The sequence below is a fragment of the Pleuronectes platessa genome, chromosome 15, assembly GCF_947347685.1.
Source record: "Pleuronectes platessa chromosome 15, fPlePla1.1, whole genome shotgun sequence".
Classification (NCBI taxonomy): domain Eukaryota; kingdom Metazoa; phylum Chordata; class Actinopteri; order Pleuronectiformes; family Pleuronectidae; genus Pleuronectes; species Pleuronectes platessa.
The window spans coordinates 22,327,732-22,349,551 of NC_070640.1; the positions used below are offsets into that span (position 1 = coordinate 22,327,732).

A 21,820-nucleotide genomic window follows, 5' to 3' on the forward strand; every position below is an offset into this window, starting at 1 on the left:
GGTCCAGGCTTTCCTATTAGACACCTTTCTCAAGACAACCAGTGGTGCTCTTCTGTCTCCAGCTGATAACCCAATTTGAGTTTGTCTTTTTCCACCCTCGCCCCTTTATCTTTCGCCAACCTGTAGGCTTACTTTGAGCAGTGTCTTCTAATCATAAGCTGCTTTTAGACATGTACTGAACGCCGCAGTTCCTCCATATTTTCTCCGGAGGGGGTGCATGTGTGAAGGCAAATATCCGAGTGAGACACTCCACAGTTTCTGCTCAATATGTCCACCTGCCCCCCTAGTATAAAGTCCGTACACATCCAGGGGAATCTGATGTGTGAACACAGTGGGGGACCCCCCGATAGCGAGTCGGGGGGGGGGGGGGGTGATGACGCAGACAGAGCAGAGATGTCAAGAGTTTGTGGTGATAAGAGCCGACACCAGCGTCTTTGTTTTGTCAAGAAAATCATGTGATCTCCCCAGTGTAGTTGCTACGTCATTTCCTGCCTCTGTCTGCTGCACCCGGCTGCTCCACCTCTCACCTGAATAATCTGGAGGAATTATTGCTGTTGTGAATGCGTCTGTGCAGAAAACCTCCCGTTGTGTTATGCATGTGTGAAAGCTTTGTGTGACATCACAAGTGAAGGTGACACAGCACTCCTGTGGACAGTTGCCTCGAGATCATTTCACCAGGTCTAAATTGGATGGTGGGGGTATCATCTTTTAGAGCCGGTGTTCAGCGGTTTCCACTTTGACATTCTCTTCATGATATTTAGCTCAGTCTGACAGGGTGGCCTCTCTCCTCACTTAAAAGCCTTCGCTTTACATTTCCACATGGCTTGTCCCAACCAGCTCCGACTGTAACATTTATGAGTCAGCTCTTAAAGGCTCTGTCCTGCTGAGCGCTCACCACAGACACCCCCCACCCACCCTCAAAAACCTCAAGCCAGACACACACAGCACAGCCATGATACATGTGCAGCCTTGAAGCTAATAGATGAATGGTCTCTATCTGCAGCTCAGAGGCCTTGAGGGAAGAGAGGTCCTTTACAAGACAGTTTTGTGTTTTGTTCCAGACGAGATCAATTATGTGGAAATACTGTTTTTAATGAGTTAATGTTGAAGCGTCTAAAGTATTTTAAAAGGTTAGTACCACATTGTAGAATTCATTGGCAAACCACAGAGATTAGAGTTTGCATGGATTGGATTAGATGTCCAAGGACCAATGGTGGCCCTCTTTGAGAGTGCCAGCTGTCTCCTGGCAAGCAGTTAATGTATGTCCTTTACGCCTCATTCATCATTTTAACCACAACTATGGAACACAGCACAACTCTTTGTTTTCACATCTTGAAGGTTTGCCAAAAAACTTGATATTATAGTTCTTTTCCCCCATTTGATCAACATGAAGATAATGCATCACACATTATGAGTGTAGCACACAGTTGTTTCATATCTACATCTTGTGTTTTATGTAATGCAATTTGCTTGTCAAAAGCACATCGCAACACACACCGAAGTTCATACTTTTTTTTATGTATTTGAAGGTTTGAATTTTTGATACTGGAACCTATAAACCAAAGACATTATATTGCACATGTTAAGTTTAAGGAAGAAAGAGAAAAAGGAAATTGCAGTAATGTGTTTTTGGCTTTAAAGGAGGTGAAACAACCTTAAAGCATAGATCTGGTTACATTCTGAGGTGCTATCAGTGTTTGAAAGTAGATGTCAGACAGCAGCCCATGCAGTCGTTATTTGACTCTAACTAGACATAACTTCAAAGCCTCAATACAATTTCCTTCTACTCTATTTTTGTGTTATTGCATTGAGAGCGGGACCATCAGACTACTCTTCATTCCCATCAGAAAAATAAATCACTCCTTAATCTTCCAAAAACTTGCAGAGGCTTTGTCACTTTGAAGAGGGGACATTTTGACAGCTCTCTTTATCAGGTATTATCAGGAAAGTCAGAAACTCTGAATTCCTTCTCATTCATGAACCATTACGACCCTTTCTCCTCAAGGTATGGCCAACGTGGCACTGTATGGTAACAGTATATAGATAAATATATATATATATATATCTCTCTATATATATATATACACTCGGCAGACAAACAACGCATTTTAGCCTTTAGCTAAACAATGAGTCACTTTACAAGAGCAGCAGCTTATGGGTTACCAAACAAAAGTGATGCTGATTTCCATGTAAAGCTGAAGCAACAGAAACTCCTTAACGCTGAACAAAACAATTCATGGTTTCTGTCCTGTGTAGAGCCCAAGCTCTCCAACCACGCTCCTGCTGTGACTGTTCTGAAAACACAAAGTTGCATAATACAGCCCTGTGTGAGATGGGTATACTGTGACAGTGAAACGTTGTCTCAGTTTAAAAACAGCAAAGCTTACTGGCTGAGTTGGAAGGCAAGACAAATCAGAAATACACTGCTGACAAGTCATTAAAGCTGCAACAATCGTTACTAGAACAGAACTAATAATCGCTGTTGAAACGCACCTCCTGTCGTCATTCTTTCATTTGCTCTCCAGGGGGGATTTTCACTTGCGCCTTGTGGTGCTTGAGTTTGTGTTATTGCTTTTCATCCATAATTGTGCTCCCAACATGCTGTCATTCAAATTGATGGGGGTGGAGTAAAGATAGAGGGGGAAGAAAGCAATTTTTAAATAAATAAATAAATAATTAATTGTGATTTCTAAAGTCTGCAAAAGACATAAACACTTACCAAGTAATTTGCACCTTGCAGAGCTATGCAAACTGTGCCATCCAATAGAGAACACATTTCCCTATGTTTTTACAATCTACAATCGTGTCACCCATATAGAAACAGGATGTATTTGAGTTGTTTGCACATGTTTGATATCTGAATATTTCAGTTGTTCAGTCAACCTACTTTCCCATGAATTCTGATTAGCACAGTTCTACCATATTTCCTTCTCTCATGCTTCCCCTCCAATGCCGGAGAATTTGGTTTCGGTTTGATAAATGCAGAATTTAGAGCAAGTAATTTCACACGTCTTCTTGATTTATACTTTGGATGTAACTGTTGAGCAATTACATTACATGCTCATTTCACGCAGCCGTTTTGTCAGTGATAAAGCTGTGTGTTTTTCTGCAACCGTATATAAGCACAGCTCAGGAGGTTTGGAGAGAGGGCAACTGGGGGTGTTTTTATAAGTTGTGCCGCCCACTTGCCTCTTGTGTGCAGAGGCCAGAATGTAAAAAAAGACTTAGGATTTGAATGTTCAGTGTTTATTATAGTCCTTCCCACAGTAGCGCTACCACTCTCTTTACATTCTGAGCCTTTGAGCAGTCTAAATTTATCTTGTCGTCACAGTTGAAAATCCAGTTTTTAATAAAAAAAGCCTAAAATTACACAGATATACACAGATCGTTAATTATGTGCTTTTCTCTTCCGTTTGCAGTCTATTGACTAAACGTAAAAACACCAAATGGTGTAGTTTGCTGTAATTATAACCTGAATTCCATCCCTTTTGTTGCCTGTTAACACTCAGATTCAGAACTTAAGTTATTACCATTATATTAAAACAAAAATCCTGACTTCCTGCCCTTTGATTAACAAAATCCTAACCCTTTACCTTTCTATGCTGTGGTCTTTTCTTCAGGATCCAGACCACGGTTGGAGGATGCTCCTCCTCGGATTGTAGAACACCCGTCTGATCTCATTGTGTCGAAGGGTGAGCCGGCCACCCTCAACTGTAAGGCCGAAGGTCGGCCAGCTCCTGTGGTGGAATGGTACAAAGACGGTGAACGGGTTGAAACGGACAGAGAGGACCCTCGATCCCACCGGATGCTCCTACCCAGTGGTTCCCTCTTTTTCCTGCGAATTGTGCACGGGAGGCGAAGCAAGCCGGACGAAGGGGTCTATGTGTGTGTGGCGCGCAACCACCTGGGCGAGGCAGTCAGTCGCAATGCATCGCTGGAGGTGGCAAGTAAGTGTCTGTGTGTGTCTTTGTGTGTGTCTTTGTGTGTGTCTTTGTGTCTTTGTGTGTGTGTGTGTGTGTGTGTGTGTGTGTGTGTGTGTGTGTGTGTGTGTGTGTGTTAGGGCTGCTCGATTAATCGAAATTTAATTGTGATTACGATTATTGGGTCAAACGATCTCCAAACTATTATAATCGAGTTGAAACGATTATTTGGCATTTTTTTTCGAAAAAGACGCGCATGCGCAATTCAGTCCTTCCCCCGAAAGCATTCAGCGGCCCAGCTGACTGGCTCTCACTCTCAAGCAGCTATAAAGTGAAGGAGGCGAGTTGTGTGTGTGTGGTGACCGGCGGTGAAAAAAACACCGGACCCGCATTTCTCCGCGCCGGTCAGTCGATCAGAGAGTCTTAGGGTTGCCATCATTGGCTAGGGTTTGAATAACCGGGCACCAATATCCTGGTTTCACGGAGGAATAAGACACGCAGCCGTCATCGGTGTTTACCGGAACTGGAAGTGATTACAAAAATAAAGCATAGACTTCAGAATAAGGGCACATATTAATAATCGTTTAAATAGTCGTGATTTTGATATTGTCTAAAATAATCGTGATTATGATTTTTTCCATAATCGAGCAGCCCTAGTGTGTGTGTGTGTGTGTCGATATTAATGAACCAAATGGAATGGTGTCCTGTACTAATATGGGGAAGCTAAATAGGAAATGGATGAGTGTGAGGGACAGTACTATTTTCTTGATAACATGAACATATATATTGAACATAACATTGGAGTGGATTTCACACTTGATACCAGTTGTAGATAATGTATATCACACACAGAGAAAACAACATGGTGTGTGCTGCTATACAATAAGTCTGGGTAAGAAAAGATAGTGGGGAAAGGCCAGTGCTTGTCCGTATATCAGGTGTCAAACATCGTGTTATGTTTTATGTGGTTCCAATAATAAGAAGTGGATTAAATCTCAGATAGAGCTCCCACGTAATGATGTTAGCCACACTATAAAAGCAGAGTGCAGAGGCAGCTTCAAAGGACTCTCTGGTCTCTTATCATCCCCATCACTCGGCTGAGTTAACATAAGACACCACCCCTGACCTTGGTGTCAGATCTCCTGGCAGCTTGCACCCTGAGGCCCACAGCCCTCCAACCCTCCCACCCCCCATCATGCTTCCCAGCCTCCAACATCACATCCTATCTTCTCCTGCTCTAGAGAGCCCGGCTTCTGTCGAGTTGTGATCTGTTCTCGGCGACCATGCTTGTTAATGTAGATAGATGATGGCTAGCGCCAGCGGAGAGGAGATGGCGGCTGTCGCCAGTGGACAGGACAGCTACGAAACTTTTAAGCAAGGAAGGGAGGAAGGGCCGCTGTTGGTTTGCACCCTCTCGCTAGAAGATCTTAGTTCCTTAAAATACTACAAACTCGTCTGTTTCCAGCCATCACCCAATTTTTTTCTTTCTTTCTTTGTAGTCGAGCTGCTTGCGATTGGTGGCACTAATGTAATGCGGACATGGTCAATTAAATCTTTGCTTTTGGTTAAGGCCATTACCTTTAGTGTTAGAGGATCACAAGAAATTGCAAGCTTGTTTTGACAGCAGTAGCAGATTTTTTATAGAAGCGTTTTCATGAATACAAATGTAGTTTTGAAATTTTTGTTATGTCACATTGTGGGAAGATAATGTGACTCAGTGCTCCAGTTCACTTAAGAGTTATTTATATAATGGGCGAAAGCACTGGAAGTATATGTATTGATGATGTATTATATTGATATTGGCAGCCATGTCAGTAAACTTAAATACTAAACAGATAATGAGGTTTGTCTACTAATGAAGACATAAATGAGTCTTGGCATCATGCTGCCAGAAGCTTTTACAGAAACACCGGTGAAGATTAAAAATGTTTTCTTTCTTTTCCTTCACTCTGAACTCTGCTAATATCGCCCACCTTTTAAAGGTAAAGCCGTTCCAGCACTTTTTTCATTGCATTAACACGAACCAGCTGAATGCACTAATACCACCTCCACTCCCCGTAGAAATTGGTGAAACTCTAGACTCCTGTCAAACACTTCACGGCCGGGCATCATATTTTCCTGAAAGGCTCCAGCCTCTAACTTAATAATCAGACAGAATTTCCTTTGACTGTCTCCTCAGAGAAAAAAAACAGCCCACGAACCATTCGCTATCCTCTGTTAACAGCTGGGATCTGCGTGTGCCGTGTGTCCATCACCTTCCCTAAAAGCTTTTTTTCTTGCAACATGAAGAATTGCCTTTCACCTGGCTCTCGCTCTGTTTAGTTATCAGCATCAGGAGTTGCAGGGTGTTTGTGATAGAAGCTGTATATGGAATCCAGGCAGGAAGAATAGGTGCAGGTGTTGAGAATCACTTGTCACAGAGATGCTCAAGAAAAAGTGTTAACGAATGGAGCCAGCGTTTTCTCCCCCTCCCATTCATGTTTTTGTGTGGTGTTTCTTTGCAGTGTGCTTCTCTTGAGCTCCCGCTGTGAGTTTCAAAGAAGCTGCGTTTGCTTGTCTTGATTCATGACATGAGAATCGTGCTTCACCTGTACTTATGTAATTATCACCGATGTGGTATTTCTGGCAGTGTGCTGAAGATATCTAGACGGTCTGATCCCTCTTGTGGATTGACAGAATCTCAGCCACGGCTCTGTGAGGTTGCACTGGGTCGTGTTTGCAGTCTAAAAGCCTCGGTGTGTTTTCATGTGTCTCTTTTGTCTGTCAGTCGGCCAGGTCATCAGTCCATCAATGTTTGTGTTTGTCCGGCTTTCTCTTGCTTTCTCTCGCCCTTCGGGAGGTGACATTCTCAGCAACTGTCTGCAGAATGACACAGGCCCAAGGACACAACTGTGTGTGCAGCGTTTGCTCTCACAGATAAGAATCCCTAATCAACAGTGGTGGTGGGGAAACTATAAGTGTGTGTCTCGTTTGTGCGTCTGCCTCCACACAAACCGGCAAACACCCTTTTGGAGTATTGCCTTATGGGGAGAGAGTATGGGAGAGAGAGAGGTTATAGAGAACAAACAGTGGGCTGTGCCAAACCCGAGCCAGTGCCAGCTCCTGCAAGCCTCCTCTGCACGGCACCAAGGGGACCGGAGGTTAGGCCGTAGGCAACACAAACCCGCCTGGTGCTGCCAGGGGGCTCAGCGTGGAACCAGAGACAGCACAAGATGGCTTTTTGTGGCACGGTGTCATTTTGCTCCCCAGCCAGTGACTTGGAAGCACTAGGGGCAAATTGAGAGGGAGCTGCATTGTGTTTTGGTGTGTATATTTGGCATCAGGGTGGGAGCCAGCACAGTGGGAAGGGTGGAAGGTCCAGGAGGTTTAACCCCTCATAGTCCAATGGGGGAGGCTGAGAGGCATGGTAAAGTCCAGTGAGTATGAAGGTAAAGGGCAGATTTGTGGCGCACTGACAAACATACCTGACCCGAGAGGTTGTCCAGGAGAGGTTCAAGAGAAACAGCACAGATATTTGTAAAGTAGAGATATTGTCCCACTACAGATGGCTCGTCTTGACCTGTTGATGATGCTAGATAAAGATTCAAGACAAAGTTGGATTAGGATCATCTAGGTTTTCACAGAAATTCATGGTAAACTGTTGAGATTTCACTCCAGAATAACATGCTGGACAAATCAGCATCACTATCCCTGGAACTCTGCCACTAGTACATCAGAGAATGAGTCCTGACAAAAAGATGTGTCAATTTAAGGAACATTTGAGATTTCCCAAACTGTTTTTTCAACCCGAGTCCTGAGCATTGTTTGAAAACAATCTCCTAAAACCTGAAGGTTTTTCTGACAAAATACTAAATACTAAAACCCTTATCATCACTAAAGCAAATGGAAACATGAACTAAACGGTTTTAGGGCATAACACTTTGGCTTATATTATAATCATTGCTTTTTCTTCGGGAACTTTTCTTCGGGAATTTTTTATTGATTACATTAAATGCCAACAATTTTGCTCTCAGGTATTTTCTATTTCATGGTGCAAAATAAAGGTTTTCATCAGGTCAGTATTTACCTCTGGTTTGCCATGACACTGGCTCTACTCTCCGAAATCCTCCTCCTTCCTCCCTCCTCCCTCCAGCCCATACACATCTCTCCCCCTAAGCCTTTGCCCAGCAGGCACATCGAAGTCTGTCTCTGAATCTATTAAATCGTTGTCATTGAAGTTTCGTTCGAGTAACTTCAAGTACTCTGCTTCTGTCGCTCCCCTCAGCCAAGTCTGCTGCCATTGTCTGAACTGAGAATTTGAAACCTTTTGGGGGGGATGCAGACCGTTATAATGATAATAATAGTAAATTAAAAAACATCCCTTAGTGAATTTTGACTTCTTAACATGAATTTAAAATTAAAATGCATTTAATCAGTCACATGTATTAAAACACATAATGTGTGTACATTGCATCCACCTTTTAAGGGAGAAGCACAGAGACATAGCCCCCGGTCCGAAAGTGACCTACGCATATTTCATCTGGTCTAAATATTTACCCCTTAAGCCAATTCTGATCCCCGAATCCAGGTTTCCTAACCTATTCCAAGATTTATTTAAAAACATCAAATAAAAATATGCACTTGTTGTATTGACCGTTTGTCTGTGTTAGTACAATAATTCTTACTCATTTTAGTGTGTCCATTTTCAGTCAGCCACTCAATAACTCATTAGGAAACGTTCTGCTTAGTTACATCAGCAACAGTTTTCACTTATTAGCGTCATGATTGATGAATGGATTTTTGACTCATGAAGTGAGTATCAGGCTTCGGTAGGTGTTGCACCTCAGATGTCATAGCTGGCAGGTTAAATGTTTTAAAAAAACATTACACAGAATACTTTGCATTGTAATAAATATGAAAGTGAAACAGGTGGAGCATCGTATTGCATTAAGTTGGTGAGCTGTAAAAAATCAAATCCTAATCTTAGTTTAAGGGAAAATTTGAAAAGATAATAAATTTACTTTCATGAGTTATTTAAATAAATGAGATGTAAGTGTAGCTGTTGTCCAGCAGGCAGGCATTAAACATTTATTTATCTCTGTTTTGTCAGTTTGTACCTGCCTTTACTTTACAGATCCATCACTGTACTGAACATTTCCACAGAAAATTTGTATTTTTCTGCCCAATCCTATCTGATTTCACGCATTCAAAAAAACCTTTGATCCTAAAAATGTGGCCTGCCAAGTTTTTTTGCTGCAAGCAGAGTCCGATTCATGTGAGATGAATAAAGGTCAGTCAAGCACAATAGACCTAACGGGCCAGACACCCCTGGGTGGGGATTTGGAATTCAGAGGGACTTGCCCAAGCTCCTGGCAGCTTTTTCTTTGAGTGTTTTATACCTCTGACGTTTTTATTATGCCTCCTATGTTTCTTCAGCCTGGCTTTATGGGCCATGAATATTCATGCTAACAGGGGAGGGAATAGAGGTGCTTTTTCTAAGGTGCTGGGGGCGGAGTCGAATTGCAAATAAAACTGACTCGGGGTAACCTCTAAGGGTTTTATGTCCCTTTCCAAAACCAACCCCCGCAACCTCTTTTAAGGTTGTTTAGAGGTCAAGCCTTCAAGATTCCAGATAGCAGCTGCCTCGTGGAATCTGGGGAATGAACAGGTGAAGATGTGACAAAAAACCCTGTCTTCCTCTGCCTTTGTGTAAATTAGCTTGAGTGAGTGTGTGTTGGTTATTTTTGTAATTGGAGTCTGGACCAACTTTCTCACCACGGTTAGTCCCAGAGACAGTGTGGGAGAAACAGCTGAAAAGCACTGTCACTAGTCGGATCCTCCTTTCTCTTTCACACACACACACACACACACACACACACACACACACACACACACACACACACACACACACACACACACACACACACATACACACAGATACACACCTGTCATGCTGTGTCTTTTTTTTATTTTTATCAATGAGACCCCTGTGCAGTAAAAATGGATTTCATGGTTTATGGAATTGGACATGTGGAAGGGATTTTGTGGGGTTAGGAAAGAGTTATGATCGTAGAGAGAAGTAGAGGAGCGCGGGTTTGGTAGCTCTGATAAAGGACATAAAGTGCCCCCCCCCTCCCCACACCTCATCCTCCCACTCAATCCTACTCGCTCCTCTCTGCCACTCTCCTGCTGCCGTCCGTTCTCTCCACAAGCTGCCCTCTGTCCCCTGTTATTAACCCCAGTGGTCTGCAGCCATATGGGTTGTGATTGGAGCTCTGCGGTGCATGCTGTCAGACACAGCGGAGTGCATTCACCGTACATCCATGCAGCATAGACACGTATCTGCAGGGTATGGAGCTCAGCGCCCTTGATCTGCCATCAGTCGCTGTTTACACCTCGTAACAACATATCTCGCTGCAGAATATGTCCGTGTTGCTCTTTCCACACTTTTAATTTAGTCAGAGTTGTCCTCATTCCATACTAAGGTTTTAAAACGGAGGGACAATGTCACTTAAAGGTTTAAAGTTGAAATGAATCTGATGGCAGCTTTGTGCTCTCCAGGCTGAAAGGACATTCTATGCATTGTAAACAGAAACTGCTCCCGTGTTGAACCTGTTCTGAAGTAGCTGTTAACAGCGGGTGTTATCTGCTAACTGATTCTGAACATTTTTAAGCCTACTTTGAATAAACTGATATAATCTGTTAAGATGTAATGAGGCAGCTGATTTTATCTGGTTTGTCTTTCGGCCTATTAAGGATAAGATGTTTTTAAGAGCTTGTCAGTCTTTCGATGGAATAAAGAGAGGCTGTTGACCCATCCTGGTGGATATTAAATTGTCAGGGTTCCTCTTTCTAATTGCTCTATTGTCAGTCGATTATAGACGGCATCAATGAGCAGCCTCCACATCGTTATTTCTATTTGCCGACCCAAGGAGAGCTGGATAATCCTTCATTAAAAAGTGTCTTTGTGTAACGTCTCCTCCATTCGTCCAGTATAGTCCTTAAAATCAGGAATGGCATTGCTGACAGGCTGATTATCCTTATTATTGTAGATATGAATCTGTGAGTGATGTATGAGTGCATGTCGTCTTCACATTCGGCCTGCTCTTCATCGTCCTACACATCCACAGGAGCATGACAAGCTATTCCCCCAGCTGTCGGCAGCACTTTTTCCATTCAGCTCTATTTATCAAGACAACTGCTGTCAAATCTTATTTTCCAATTATCTCCCACTCATCTCTGTCCAAAACTTTTTTTTTTTTTAACCATTACATGTCATTTGGCGGACACTTTTATCCAATGCGACTTATAATTTGTGCATTCAACATCTATGACAGGCCATTTTTAGGGGTTCAGTATCTTGCCCAAGGACACTTCGGCATGCAGATGGGGAAGGCTGAGGATTGAACCTCTGACCTTCTGGTTGTAGGATGAACGCTCTACCCCTCAGCCACAGCCAGGGGTATAGTAAGATACAGTATCTTCGTTATACTCTTTCATCATATAGGTTTTCCCCAGTTTCCTTAAATTCCTGAAGTGAGCAATATTTCCCGAAGTCCTTTACATTAGTGAATGATCGCACTTTGCAACACACAAAATGACACTGGTAAAATAAGTTATATTATATTGAATAGATTTGAACAGTCATTTCTTCGCTCTCCCATGAACATCTGACAGTGTAACAGCATGTGGCTGCTTTTAATAATTTCTGCTCCAACCGACGTCTATAGACAGCTCACCTTCTGAGTCACCGGACTGAGTAACCCTAACCCTAACCCTAACCCTAATCCGCTAACCCTAACCCTAACCCCAACCCGAGTCAATTCTTCTCCTAGACTCAGGCCTCATTTAAACTCCCTTGCTGACATGAACATAGACAGAGTAGACCAATTCTCTTTAATCTCTGTAGCAGCAGAACAGCCTTCAGAAACTCCTGCAGTTCCAATTGGACAAATTTGGACTTTTAACATTGAAACACTCGAAAAGACTCACTGTAGATGGATAAAAACATTCTCTAGCATAGCAATGCAATAAGGCTACAAATAATCCACAATGTGCAAAAACGCTACACTGGAGCTTGTTTCAAGAAGAAAATATCTGCTGTAATGAACAAAGATGTAACTGTCTGGTCCTCGTCCTAATAAGGTCTGGAAAATCATGGTCATATCCGCATGCTGACCTTGAATCAGTGTCACTGCATTCAGCACACTGATCCAACAGAGAGTGATACATCTTCACCAGCAGCTCCGTACTGAACCCTTCAGCAGTGACCTTTTCAGGGGCTTGATGATAACAAGCCCTCCTCTCTTTGTTTGTGTTGTACACGTCCATCTATCTGAGCGAGCTCCGAGGTAAATTCATGCTTCACTAATGGGATTGCTGGTCCCGGCCTCGTGGAGGACAGCGCCGGTGGCCATTCTGATCTTAAAAGAGAGGGGATCAGATGGCCGCCTGGCCGGAGTGAGGCCACGAGTCTGCTGCTAAGCCCCCTCTGTATGATCCGACCGTCTGCCGGTCATTGAGCCAGACCCCACCAGCCAAACCCCCCTCCAGAGGCTAGCCATGAATTAATTAGGCCATAGTAAAGGCGAGTATGACTGGTGATCAGCGTGTGTGTGCCTGTGTGTTGCTGTGTGTCATAAAGGGTTTGTGGAACGGAAGCAGAAGGAGGGGATGAGGTTGGAGGGGGTTGCAGAGGCTGACAACAGGTGGTGCGAGGATGAGCTTTAACCCCCCCGACACAGTGGCCAGGGGGGTTACTGAGAACAATAAAGGTCCCCTGCTCAAACTGTTGTGTCTAATCACACCCCATTATCTCCATGAGCCGCTCATCACAGGCGCTGCCTCACAAACCAGACGCTCTGCTAAATGACCTTCATAGTTTGCTGCTTCCTTTTATTTTTCCCATCTACTATATTTGTAAATATATGTTTCTGTTTATATACATTTGTACATCCAGTATGCCTGCCTCGAGAATGAGTATGAGTCATATCCGAGGTGGGAACAAAGAGTTCATGTGGTCTGGATTGGAATCATGTTAATTTTCAGGTGCCTCCTTTCCACACAAATATGGGAGAGATTCAGAATTGATCACTGCACTACATGTCAAAAGCTTACACTCACCCCAATTGGTCAAATTTAATAACATTGTAATTAAATGGTCAGTATTTAGATAACTCTTTTCAAGTCTTGGTGACCACTCTACAGCACAGTTTTAGCTATTTACCCATTCACATAGTGCATCTATGTGCTGGACTTTCTCTATCATACATCACAAAAGGTTCAGTATCTTGCCCAAGGACACTTTGGCTTGTGGAAGAGGGGAGACTGGGATTCGAACCGCAGACATTCCGGATAGTGGACAATCTGCTCTTCCTCCTAAGCCATAACCACAGTGAATTACATTTTTGCTCATTTCATTTTAGGAAAAAGGAAAAGAGAATCCAAATGTATTGTTGACTTTGTGTTTCATGGATAGTTAGACTTAAAAAATCTACATGAACTCTCTTTCAACCGTCAGGATTAAGAATGCAATTAATTGAGATCTATTAGTCAAGCTCCTACAGGATGCAAATGACCACCTCTTAGGGCTCATTGAGGCCAACAATAGCCCCCTGGTAAACCTACAGATGGGTCGTGTGGTGTGGGTGTGTGGCTCCAGGGCAGAGATTAAGGGAAAAAATGTGAGCATGGAAGTCCAGCTGGAAGCCTTATCAGCCACAGTAACACTGCACAGCAGTTTTCCTGCTTCAAGGCAGAGTTTAAACTGCAAAGTTATTACATCATCAGTGATAATATGCTCCTCTGTCTTTGTTTGACAGGTAAACAGTGAAATTGCTCTGAGGTTCTCCACCGTTAATTTGCATTACTGTATTTATTTTATTGTTGCACCCGACAAGGACAAATGTTAAACCAGGATAAACCTTTTCCTAGACTGCTATGCATGACTGTGACAGAGTCCTCTGCAAGAGCACCCCTGCTGCACCAATGCATCAGCCTCATGGAAATGAATGAGAAGCCAGTGTTTTTGATGTACTGCTAATGTTGGTCTGAATGCGCCCGCAGGGGGCATGTGGGTAGAATCATGATAACACACAGTGGCTACTGACTCAGAAGAGAAAGTAGAACAAAAGACAACTATAATGAGATGCAACAGGGAAATAGAAAGAACATAGCACCGATAACAGATACAACAGTGGTGCCAGTGGCAGAGAGCCGGGCACAGGCAGCACAAACACGCAGAATGGGAAGCTCGAAACAAATCAAACAAATCCAGCAATTTCAAATAGCACAAGAAGCAGAATGAATCTAGAGAGTTTCAGGCAGCATTTATGACCGACGTTAAAAACAAGAGGACAACATGATCAATACACGGTTCAAACGGAGCAATCGAACACAATCAGAGTGTGATTACAGAGTGGATCAAATGGGAGGACATTAAAGCAATAGAGGGAGTAGTATCTAGTTTCCAGTCTTGTTACTAAGCAGGAAAATCAGTGAACAAGTGAACAATTTGAAGTAAAGTGGAGTCAACCCACCAGATGGAGGCTTACATCAAAATGATGTGCACACAGTTTGTGGTTATTTTTTGGCCGGCATGATATAATAACTAGATAATAGATATTGGGGAGATCAGTCTCATTGTGGTCTTTTATGAGCTCATCCTATTTATTGGCTGCAAGACATTGGACTGTGGCAACTGGACAAGTCATTAATTTCATTCCTCACTGGACAACTTTATTTAGTTGACAATCCAGTGTAATTATTATGTGCCAGCTTATTGTGGTAATTGGAAAACTTTGTTAAGATTTAGACAACAAATTGCAATTGGTGGGAAACTTATTTTAAAATAGTGTGTAGCCCATTCTAGAATTTGCCAGCTCATTTATTGGAGTTATAAGATGAGTCAATCTCACGGGACAACTAATTCTAGGAACTGGAAAAATCCGTGCAGTAATTGGATTCTTCTCTGTGCGGCAGCCTTCAAGCTAAATCTTTGTTGTGCGGTTCAATTTGATGCAGAATGAGGTGTCTCTCGGCAAAAAATTCTACTCTGATGCTGCAAGCATTTGGTGGAAAATTAATATTGGAGTGGATAAAAATATGAGTCTACTTCAAATCCCAATGAGCATTTTGTTAACTGAAACAATTCCCTCTCTGCACATGCTGTAAATATTGGGTTTATTTTGTGCCCTTGTCTGCTGCTGCTGTCATATCAACATCTTCCAGAGAACACGATTAACTGCAGAGATTGCTTGATCTTTAATCTTAACTCTTTTGCATGGTCTGTTTTGTTTGTTCACTTCTGTCACAGTCTCGCCTCTCTTATTCCCTCACTGGTCAAAGCACAGAGACTGTTTCCAAGGTAGTTTTTTATTTTTAAATTAACCCTTGCAACTGTTTATTAACACAAGCATTCCCCTTTCAGTATTTAGTATGGCTGAAGTAATCCCCGCTGCCAGCTGTGCGTGGTAAAAAGGCATTTCAGGGGGATTTAGGCATATTTGACCTGTCTGCAAATGGTAAATACGAGGGCGACCAGCAGTGGGAAAATGCTTATTGATTTCTACTCTTGTGTATTTGCACAAGATTCATTTCTTCTTGAGAGGCATAAGAAAAAGGTCAGCGAATGGGGGCTTAAGTCATTCGAGTGGAGCTAAATGGATTTCTGCTTCAAGATCCATCTGTTTTTGGAGTTTGTTGACAGGGTGGAAAATTGGAACTGTTGCTCACACCACCTCTTCCCCCAGCCCCTTTCAAGTGCATGGGGTATGAACAGGCGTGGCACACTAACCACGCACCAAAGTGGCATCTTTTCCAGCTAAGTGAGCACATTAGCTTCTGTTGCACAGGTGGGGTCTCAGCCATAAGTTGTGTTCATGGACAGAGACAGCTGTCAGCAGGTCCGCTGACACGGTCTGACTGGCCAGCGTCCAACGTGAAAACGCTGATGTGAGACAGACGACTCACCTCCTTCACCTCCCAGGCACCGCTGTGAGCCAGGGAAAGTGGACAGTTTCGGAATCAGCAAGCCATCAGTGAGACCAGACACACGCAAAGAGTGACAGGGATATGTGTGTAGAACGCGTGTTCACACAACAAGACACGCTGCTGAGAAAACTGACAGCACTTACAAGATGGTGAGACAGCGTAGAAAAAAAAGCCACTGTCAGGGTTCTTCTGCTCCTGCTGCATATTCTGGCTTGTTGCCACACATCTCCCAGCAAACATGTCAGGTAGATATTTTTCCCAAATACTAGAGCATGCCTTTAAGAACAGTGACTGCACATTCTACTTCATACTTTGTGATTCCAGCCCCAAAATAGCACTGTCAGAGCCTGTGTTGTGTAGGTGTGTTGCTACTGAACAGGTATATGGCGATTGATTAAATATGATCCATAAAATCTACCCTTGTCACACAGACTCTGTATTTTTTCTCCATAAATGTTGCATGTTCAAATTAAATACCACCTCATGATGTGTCAATTATGTTTTCACAGTGACTGCAAAACATTCTCCCCCTAAGATTTCAGAAAAGGGTGTAAATTTAACGTTTATTAATAGAATCACAAATGTATAAAACCCTTGGAGACGTGTACTGCAAAGTTCTCAAGTGATTCATCCCTACATCTAAAATCTATTTTGGTGACAGTCATTTCTCTTCCATCTTGATTACTGCAAAACCTAATGTTATGAAGTATTGTTATACTAAAATTAACTGGTAAATACTTGACTTTGTGTCAATTTACAAACCTGGTTCAACATCCCTGTATTTTATTATTCCAGTGCAGTGTTCTCACTGAACTGAGCAGGCCACACTCTGTGACCCAGCGCTATTGTTGGTCTGACCACAGGCCAAACCACAGTAGTAAAACTTAACTTGAATTACTTATTGTCCGAGCGGAATTCCTGAAAAAGTGCCCGTTGCCACCGTTCCACTGCAGTGGTCAATAATTAATGGTTGTGTGTGACTGTGACGTTTTGGGTGGGGGCTCCCTTTGTCTATAGGCAGCTCCGTTCACACCATTCCCCTTGAGGTCGAGTTAAAGGGTGTTTGTGGTTTTCCAGATGGATGAACTACAGTAGTCTTGATTGGGCTGGTGGGTCAGCTAAGGCCATTGTGGGGTTGGGGGGGTTCAGTTGCCTTACAATGGGCTTCTCAGCCATTCCCTATGACCCTCTTACCCCGCTTCTATAGGCTGCACGACATCAGCCATTACTAGATTAAAGTAATCCTCTTTTCTGGGCCAGACAATTGCTTTATTAGCTGACCACACACATGCGCTTCGACCACCTCTGTAATGGTATTGTTGTGGGGGGCCCTCAGGGTCGTACGGGGGGGGGGGGGGTTGTTCGTGAAGTGTGGGCAGGGAGGGGCGGAGTATTGTTGTTTTCGTCAGCTCTCCTTAGCCATGCCATGCATACATTACTTCTAGTTTAACCTCCACACCCAGGACGTGTTAATCTGTTTTTACGATTGTGCATGTTTGCTGCCCCTTCCCCCCCAAGATCCCCCACCCCTACCACCGCCACCACCACCACTCGCTCACATCTCTTTTACTCATCCCCCCCTGTAGTATGCGGTCCAGATTTGTTTTCCTCTGAAACTCTCTCTCTGGCTTGTTTTTGCCAAACAACTCCCATCAAAATGTTGTTTCATCTCCTCGTTTCCTCAGTTTCTAAAGGCATGGCACATTTCCAGCTGAAGGAAGAAACATTCCTTTTAAACTCCAAACAGATTAATCTTTTGTAAAAAGAAGGGCATTGGCTATTTTTGAAATCCTGTCAATCAGGCGTGAATAGCTTCACCTGATCATTTATTCAGCTTTACGAGGAGCGGTGGGCAGCCACTCAAGCTGAAGTAATTATTGTCAAACAGTTTGAATATTTCATGAATAGCCTGGGTAATTTGAAGAGACATGGCATGTGTCTATCTTTGTCATTTACATCCTAGTGTCCATGATGGACGCATGCATTTGCTTTAGGGACAAATGTTTGCGGTGCCTCAGGGTGCATCTCTGCACGCTCTCTAAAGCACATATGCCACTTCCAATTAAAGAGACGTTTCTTTACAAGGCAAGTTAATAACATGTGCATCACAGAAGTTTTAATCTCAGCCCTCCAACATTTTAGAATTAAAATCCGCCAAGATGAGCCAATAAAGATGGAGCTTCATTAAGCCATTCACCGTCACTGTCCTCCATCCAACATATCTCTCATCCTCAGAGGTCATGAACCTGCACTCTCCATCATCCGTTCGCACTCAAAGAGGAATAATTCTTAAATATGGCTTTTTGATAATGTGATATTATTGATCCATGCCAGCAAATTGTGTTTTCTTGCTCCTCACTGCAGGAGGTCAGAAGTCAGGGTGAGCCATATGACAGCACCCTGGAGTAGGAAACAAATCACGGTCTTGCCCAAGGACACTTCGGCAGAGTAGATGCTTCTGGGTTGTCTGAATGAGGGATGTCTCTCGGTCCACCAGTCTGCCATGTGGAATTCTTACCCTCTCTGAGACAGAATTTCTAGAAGCCAACATTGTAACTTTAAATCCTAAGGAATTACAGAGTCCATACACTGCTGAGTTTGGTCGGCAGGTTGTCTGGGGAGTCATGTGTGTGTGTCCCATCAGGATTTGCAGAGATTAAAGGCATAGATGAGAAATTGGCAGAAAAACACATGTACCCACACACACTCACACACACCAGGGAGGCCAACGCTGCATGCCAGCGAAGGTTTGCGGTGGATTAACCTCAAGGTTGCTGGGTGGGTGAACACAGCCGGAGCAGCAGCACAAGCTCACAATTGGGATGGGAACCTGCTGCTGAGCCACACGTAGGTGAGCACTCCTCCTGCCAGGAGATTGGAAGGATTTGCACTGAAATGAGGAGAAGTTGGTCAGAGAGTGTGTGTATTGATGTACCGGCATGTCTGTGTTTACAGCAGACTGGCTTCATGTGTGTATCTCTGCACAAACTTAAAGCGTTTCGGTAGGGCCAGGTTAATGAGAGGGGTAGGTGGCTCTGACATGAGATTAATATCTCCATCCCCCCTTGACTTGAAATATGGTGATTTCACTGAAATGGCCTTGGCATGCCTCAGGCCTGTTCTGCTCTGTTTGAGTGAGTGTTTGTATGTGTGTGATTGTGCGACTGTGCGTGCATGTGTGATGGCAAAATGATGGGGTGGCAAATACGGTGGGTGATGGAGGTGGGGGATCTAGCGGGAGGGATGGATGGTTAGACAAGGTCTTTAATAGACCTGTGCACTACAGAGGAGTTTTAGGGTCAACAAACAAAGGAGATATGCACAAAGCACAGTTGAGGTTTCTCAAAAAAAAATCATTGATTATTTATCTATTACTGTAAATGCTCCATTTAAAGCGAATTTTGAATCTATTTCTTTATCTTTCTCGTAATTGGACTACCATGTTGAGCCTGATAAAACTACAATCCCTTACGTTAAGTGAAATACAATGACTATACGTTTGAGTCCAGTAAAAAGCTTTACGGAATTTTCTTGCTCCAATTGTTTTTGTACAACCAGAAGTGAAATACTTCCAGCATGAGAACATCTAGAGTGCAGCCCAGCATCCATTGGAATTCCATTTTTATTGGACAATTCTTCAGGGCCTGAAATGCATTACAGATAACATGCAGCCTATGCAGGCAGTAATGTGCCTTAAAGCTGGCGGGATTTATGCGTGGTGCAAGAGGTTAACATGACTACCATCATATACCTGTGGTGGAGGATTTGATTTGCGGTTAACTGTTGGATTTCACAAGCACCCCTGCAAAACTAGATGGATGTTTTGTACATAATCCAGCCACATGTTGCATTAAATTACTGCATATTCCCACATAAACATTCTTCCATCCACTTTATGACACTTGCAATAGTGGAAAGGCTTCATTGCTAAATAGCGAATTTGATTTATTTTGGTAGTGGCGATCGTGTCGACTAGAAGGTTTGCACTGATGACTTTGTTAGACTTGTTAGTGAAAAATGAGAGGGAATAAAAAAAAAATTGTATTGCTTGCCGGTGGTATTTAGTCTCAACAATTTCCACCAGCTTGAACAACTACAGCAAGACGACCAATCAGGGTTATTGCAGTTAGCATGTGGTATGAAGAAGATGTCCACGATAGCTACAGAGTAGCCATTTGTGTTGCCGTAACCCCTTAAAGCAAAGCAATGAATCTGGCTTTAGAGTTGGCAGGTCAGGGTTGAAATGAGACATGCAAGATATCAGTGTTGATGTTTAACATTCAAATTTAGATATGGTTTCCTTGGTAGGATACTGCAGGAGCAGATTTACAATTCAATTGGATGTTTAGTGGAAGTGACTGACAATTTTGAAATCCTATCAGTAAATACAGTTACTTTTAGAGGAGGTGATGTCTTTATAATAAGAAACGTTTTTGCAGCTATAAGCGCATATACGGCAACTGAATGTCTCTTATAACTATACCCTGTCTCTCCCTGGTTGGATGCAATCACTGTTTTTTAGCATATAATGGTTGCAAAACCTTGTTATTGTAATTGTTACATAATTTGTACCACATGCATGGTGTGGCATGTAAAGCCAGAACTGGCTTCAAAACATAATCTCGTTGTCACATGATTGCAGCTCCTTGCTAAGAAGGTGCCCACAAGTTGGCCCGATTATCCTTAACCCCTGCCCCCTCAGTGTGTTTATTGGCCATGTGCGTGTCTTTAGCCCCCCCCCATCTCACACACACAGACACACATACACAGAACAATCCCTCCCTGTGATCACCACCCTTTTCCCCCTGGTGTCTGTGTGGCTGATAATGAGTGCCTCCTGTGCCGTCCCACCGCTGCATGTGGGGCCCACGGTCATATTGGCTGCAGACATCACCGCTGCCAAGTATTACACCCCCTCACCCACCCACCTGCTCCTCATCCACCCCACGTGCCCCATCCCCCCCTTCCAACATGTCTGGGTGTGACAAGACACTGTGGCGGGCCAAGGCATTTATGAGCGCTTAAGCCGTGAAACATTGCACCTTGACAGATAACCTCATTTATTTTCTCTGCATCACTTGGGAGGCGGGGCCGGGTTTGATCGGGGCTTTTTTATATTTTATCACTTAATTCAATTTGGGCAGGATTTTTCATGTAGCAGGGCTGATAACACATTTTAAAGCATCGTAAACAGTATCAAAGCAGGACTTGAATAATGAATCGAATGTAAATGTCTTGGGTTTGCCGGATGATTATGTTATAAGAGGTTTATCTATGCTAATAACAGGCTTATAATCAGCTTTTAATGCATCACAGTGACTTGTGGGTTTCATTCCAGTCTTATCTGAGCCCAGTGGCTAATAATTGGTTTTCCTGTGGTTTGCTGTGAGAAATACCAATGCTTTCTCATCCTTTTAATTTGAACTGCAGAGATTTTCTGTCAACTTCTGACCAAGATCAATCTTGCAAACACTCCAGTGATCTGTCAGACATGTCATTTCAATGCCTGATCTCCACACGACTCACACCGGTAGAGAAACATTTCTATCTATTTCTATCAGCCTCCACCACAATCTGTAGGGGTTTTATTTTGCAGTTATGCACTAAGAAGTCATTTTGATGCTCTTGTCATCGAGGCTCGTAGGACCATTAGCCCAGGTTTGGTGGTAGAACTGGTGTGAGGGTTGTGTGTAAGAGTGGTGGGGATTGGGTGGGGTGTGGGCAGCTGTTGTGGCTGCTAAATGGAGTCAGCTGATGGTGCTAAACAGCAGCGATGGTGGCCTAAGTGGCTATGCCAGCTGACACGCTAAGGGACAAAAGAAACTAGAGGGAGTAAATTTGTCAGGAAAAATGCATCAGACATTGATTAACAAGTTTGTGTGTGTGTGTGGGTGTGTGTGTGCTTGCGTATGTATGTGATTGTGTTCCTG

The 21,820-nt window shown here is 43.3% G+C and overlaps 1 protein-coding gene across 1 annotated transcript in view; it reads left to right on the forward strand.

Moving 5' to 3' along the window:
• Nucleotides 1-21,820, forward strand: part of robo3 (roundabout, axon guidance receptor, homolog 3 (Drosophila)) — an 83,577-nt gene that overhangs the window by 10,472 nt on the left and 51,285 nt on the right. The window contains exon 2 of the mRNA XM_053442378.1: nucleotides 3,621-3,947. Coding sequence (XP_053298353.1) covers nucleotides 3,621-3,947 — 327 coding nt within the window. The remainder of the gene's footprint in view (nucleotides 1-3,620; nucleotides 3,948-21,820) is intronic.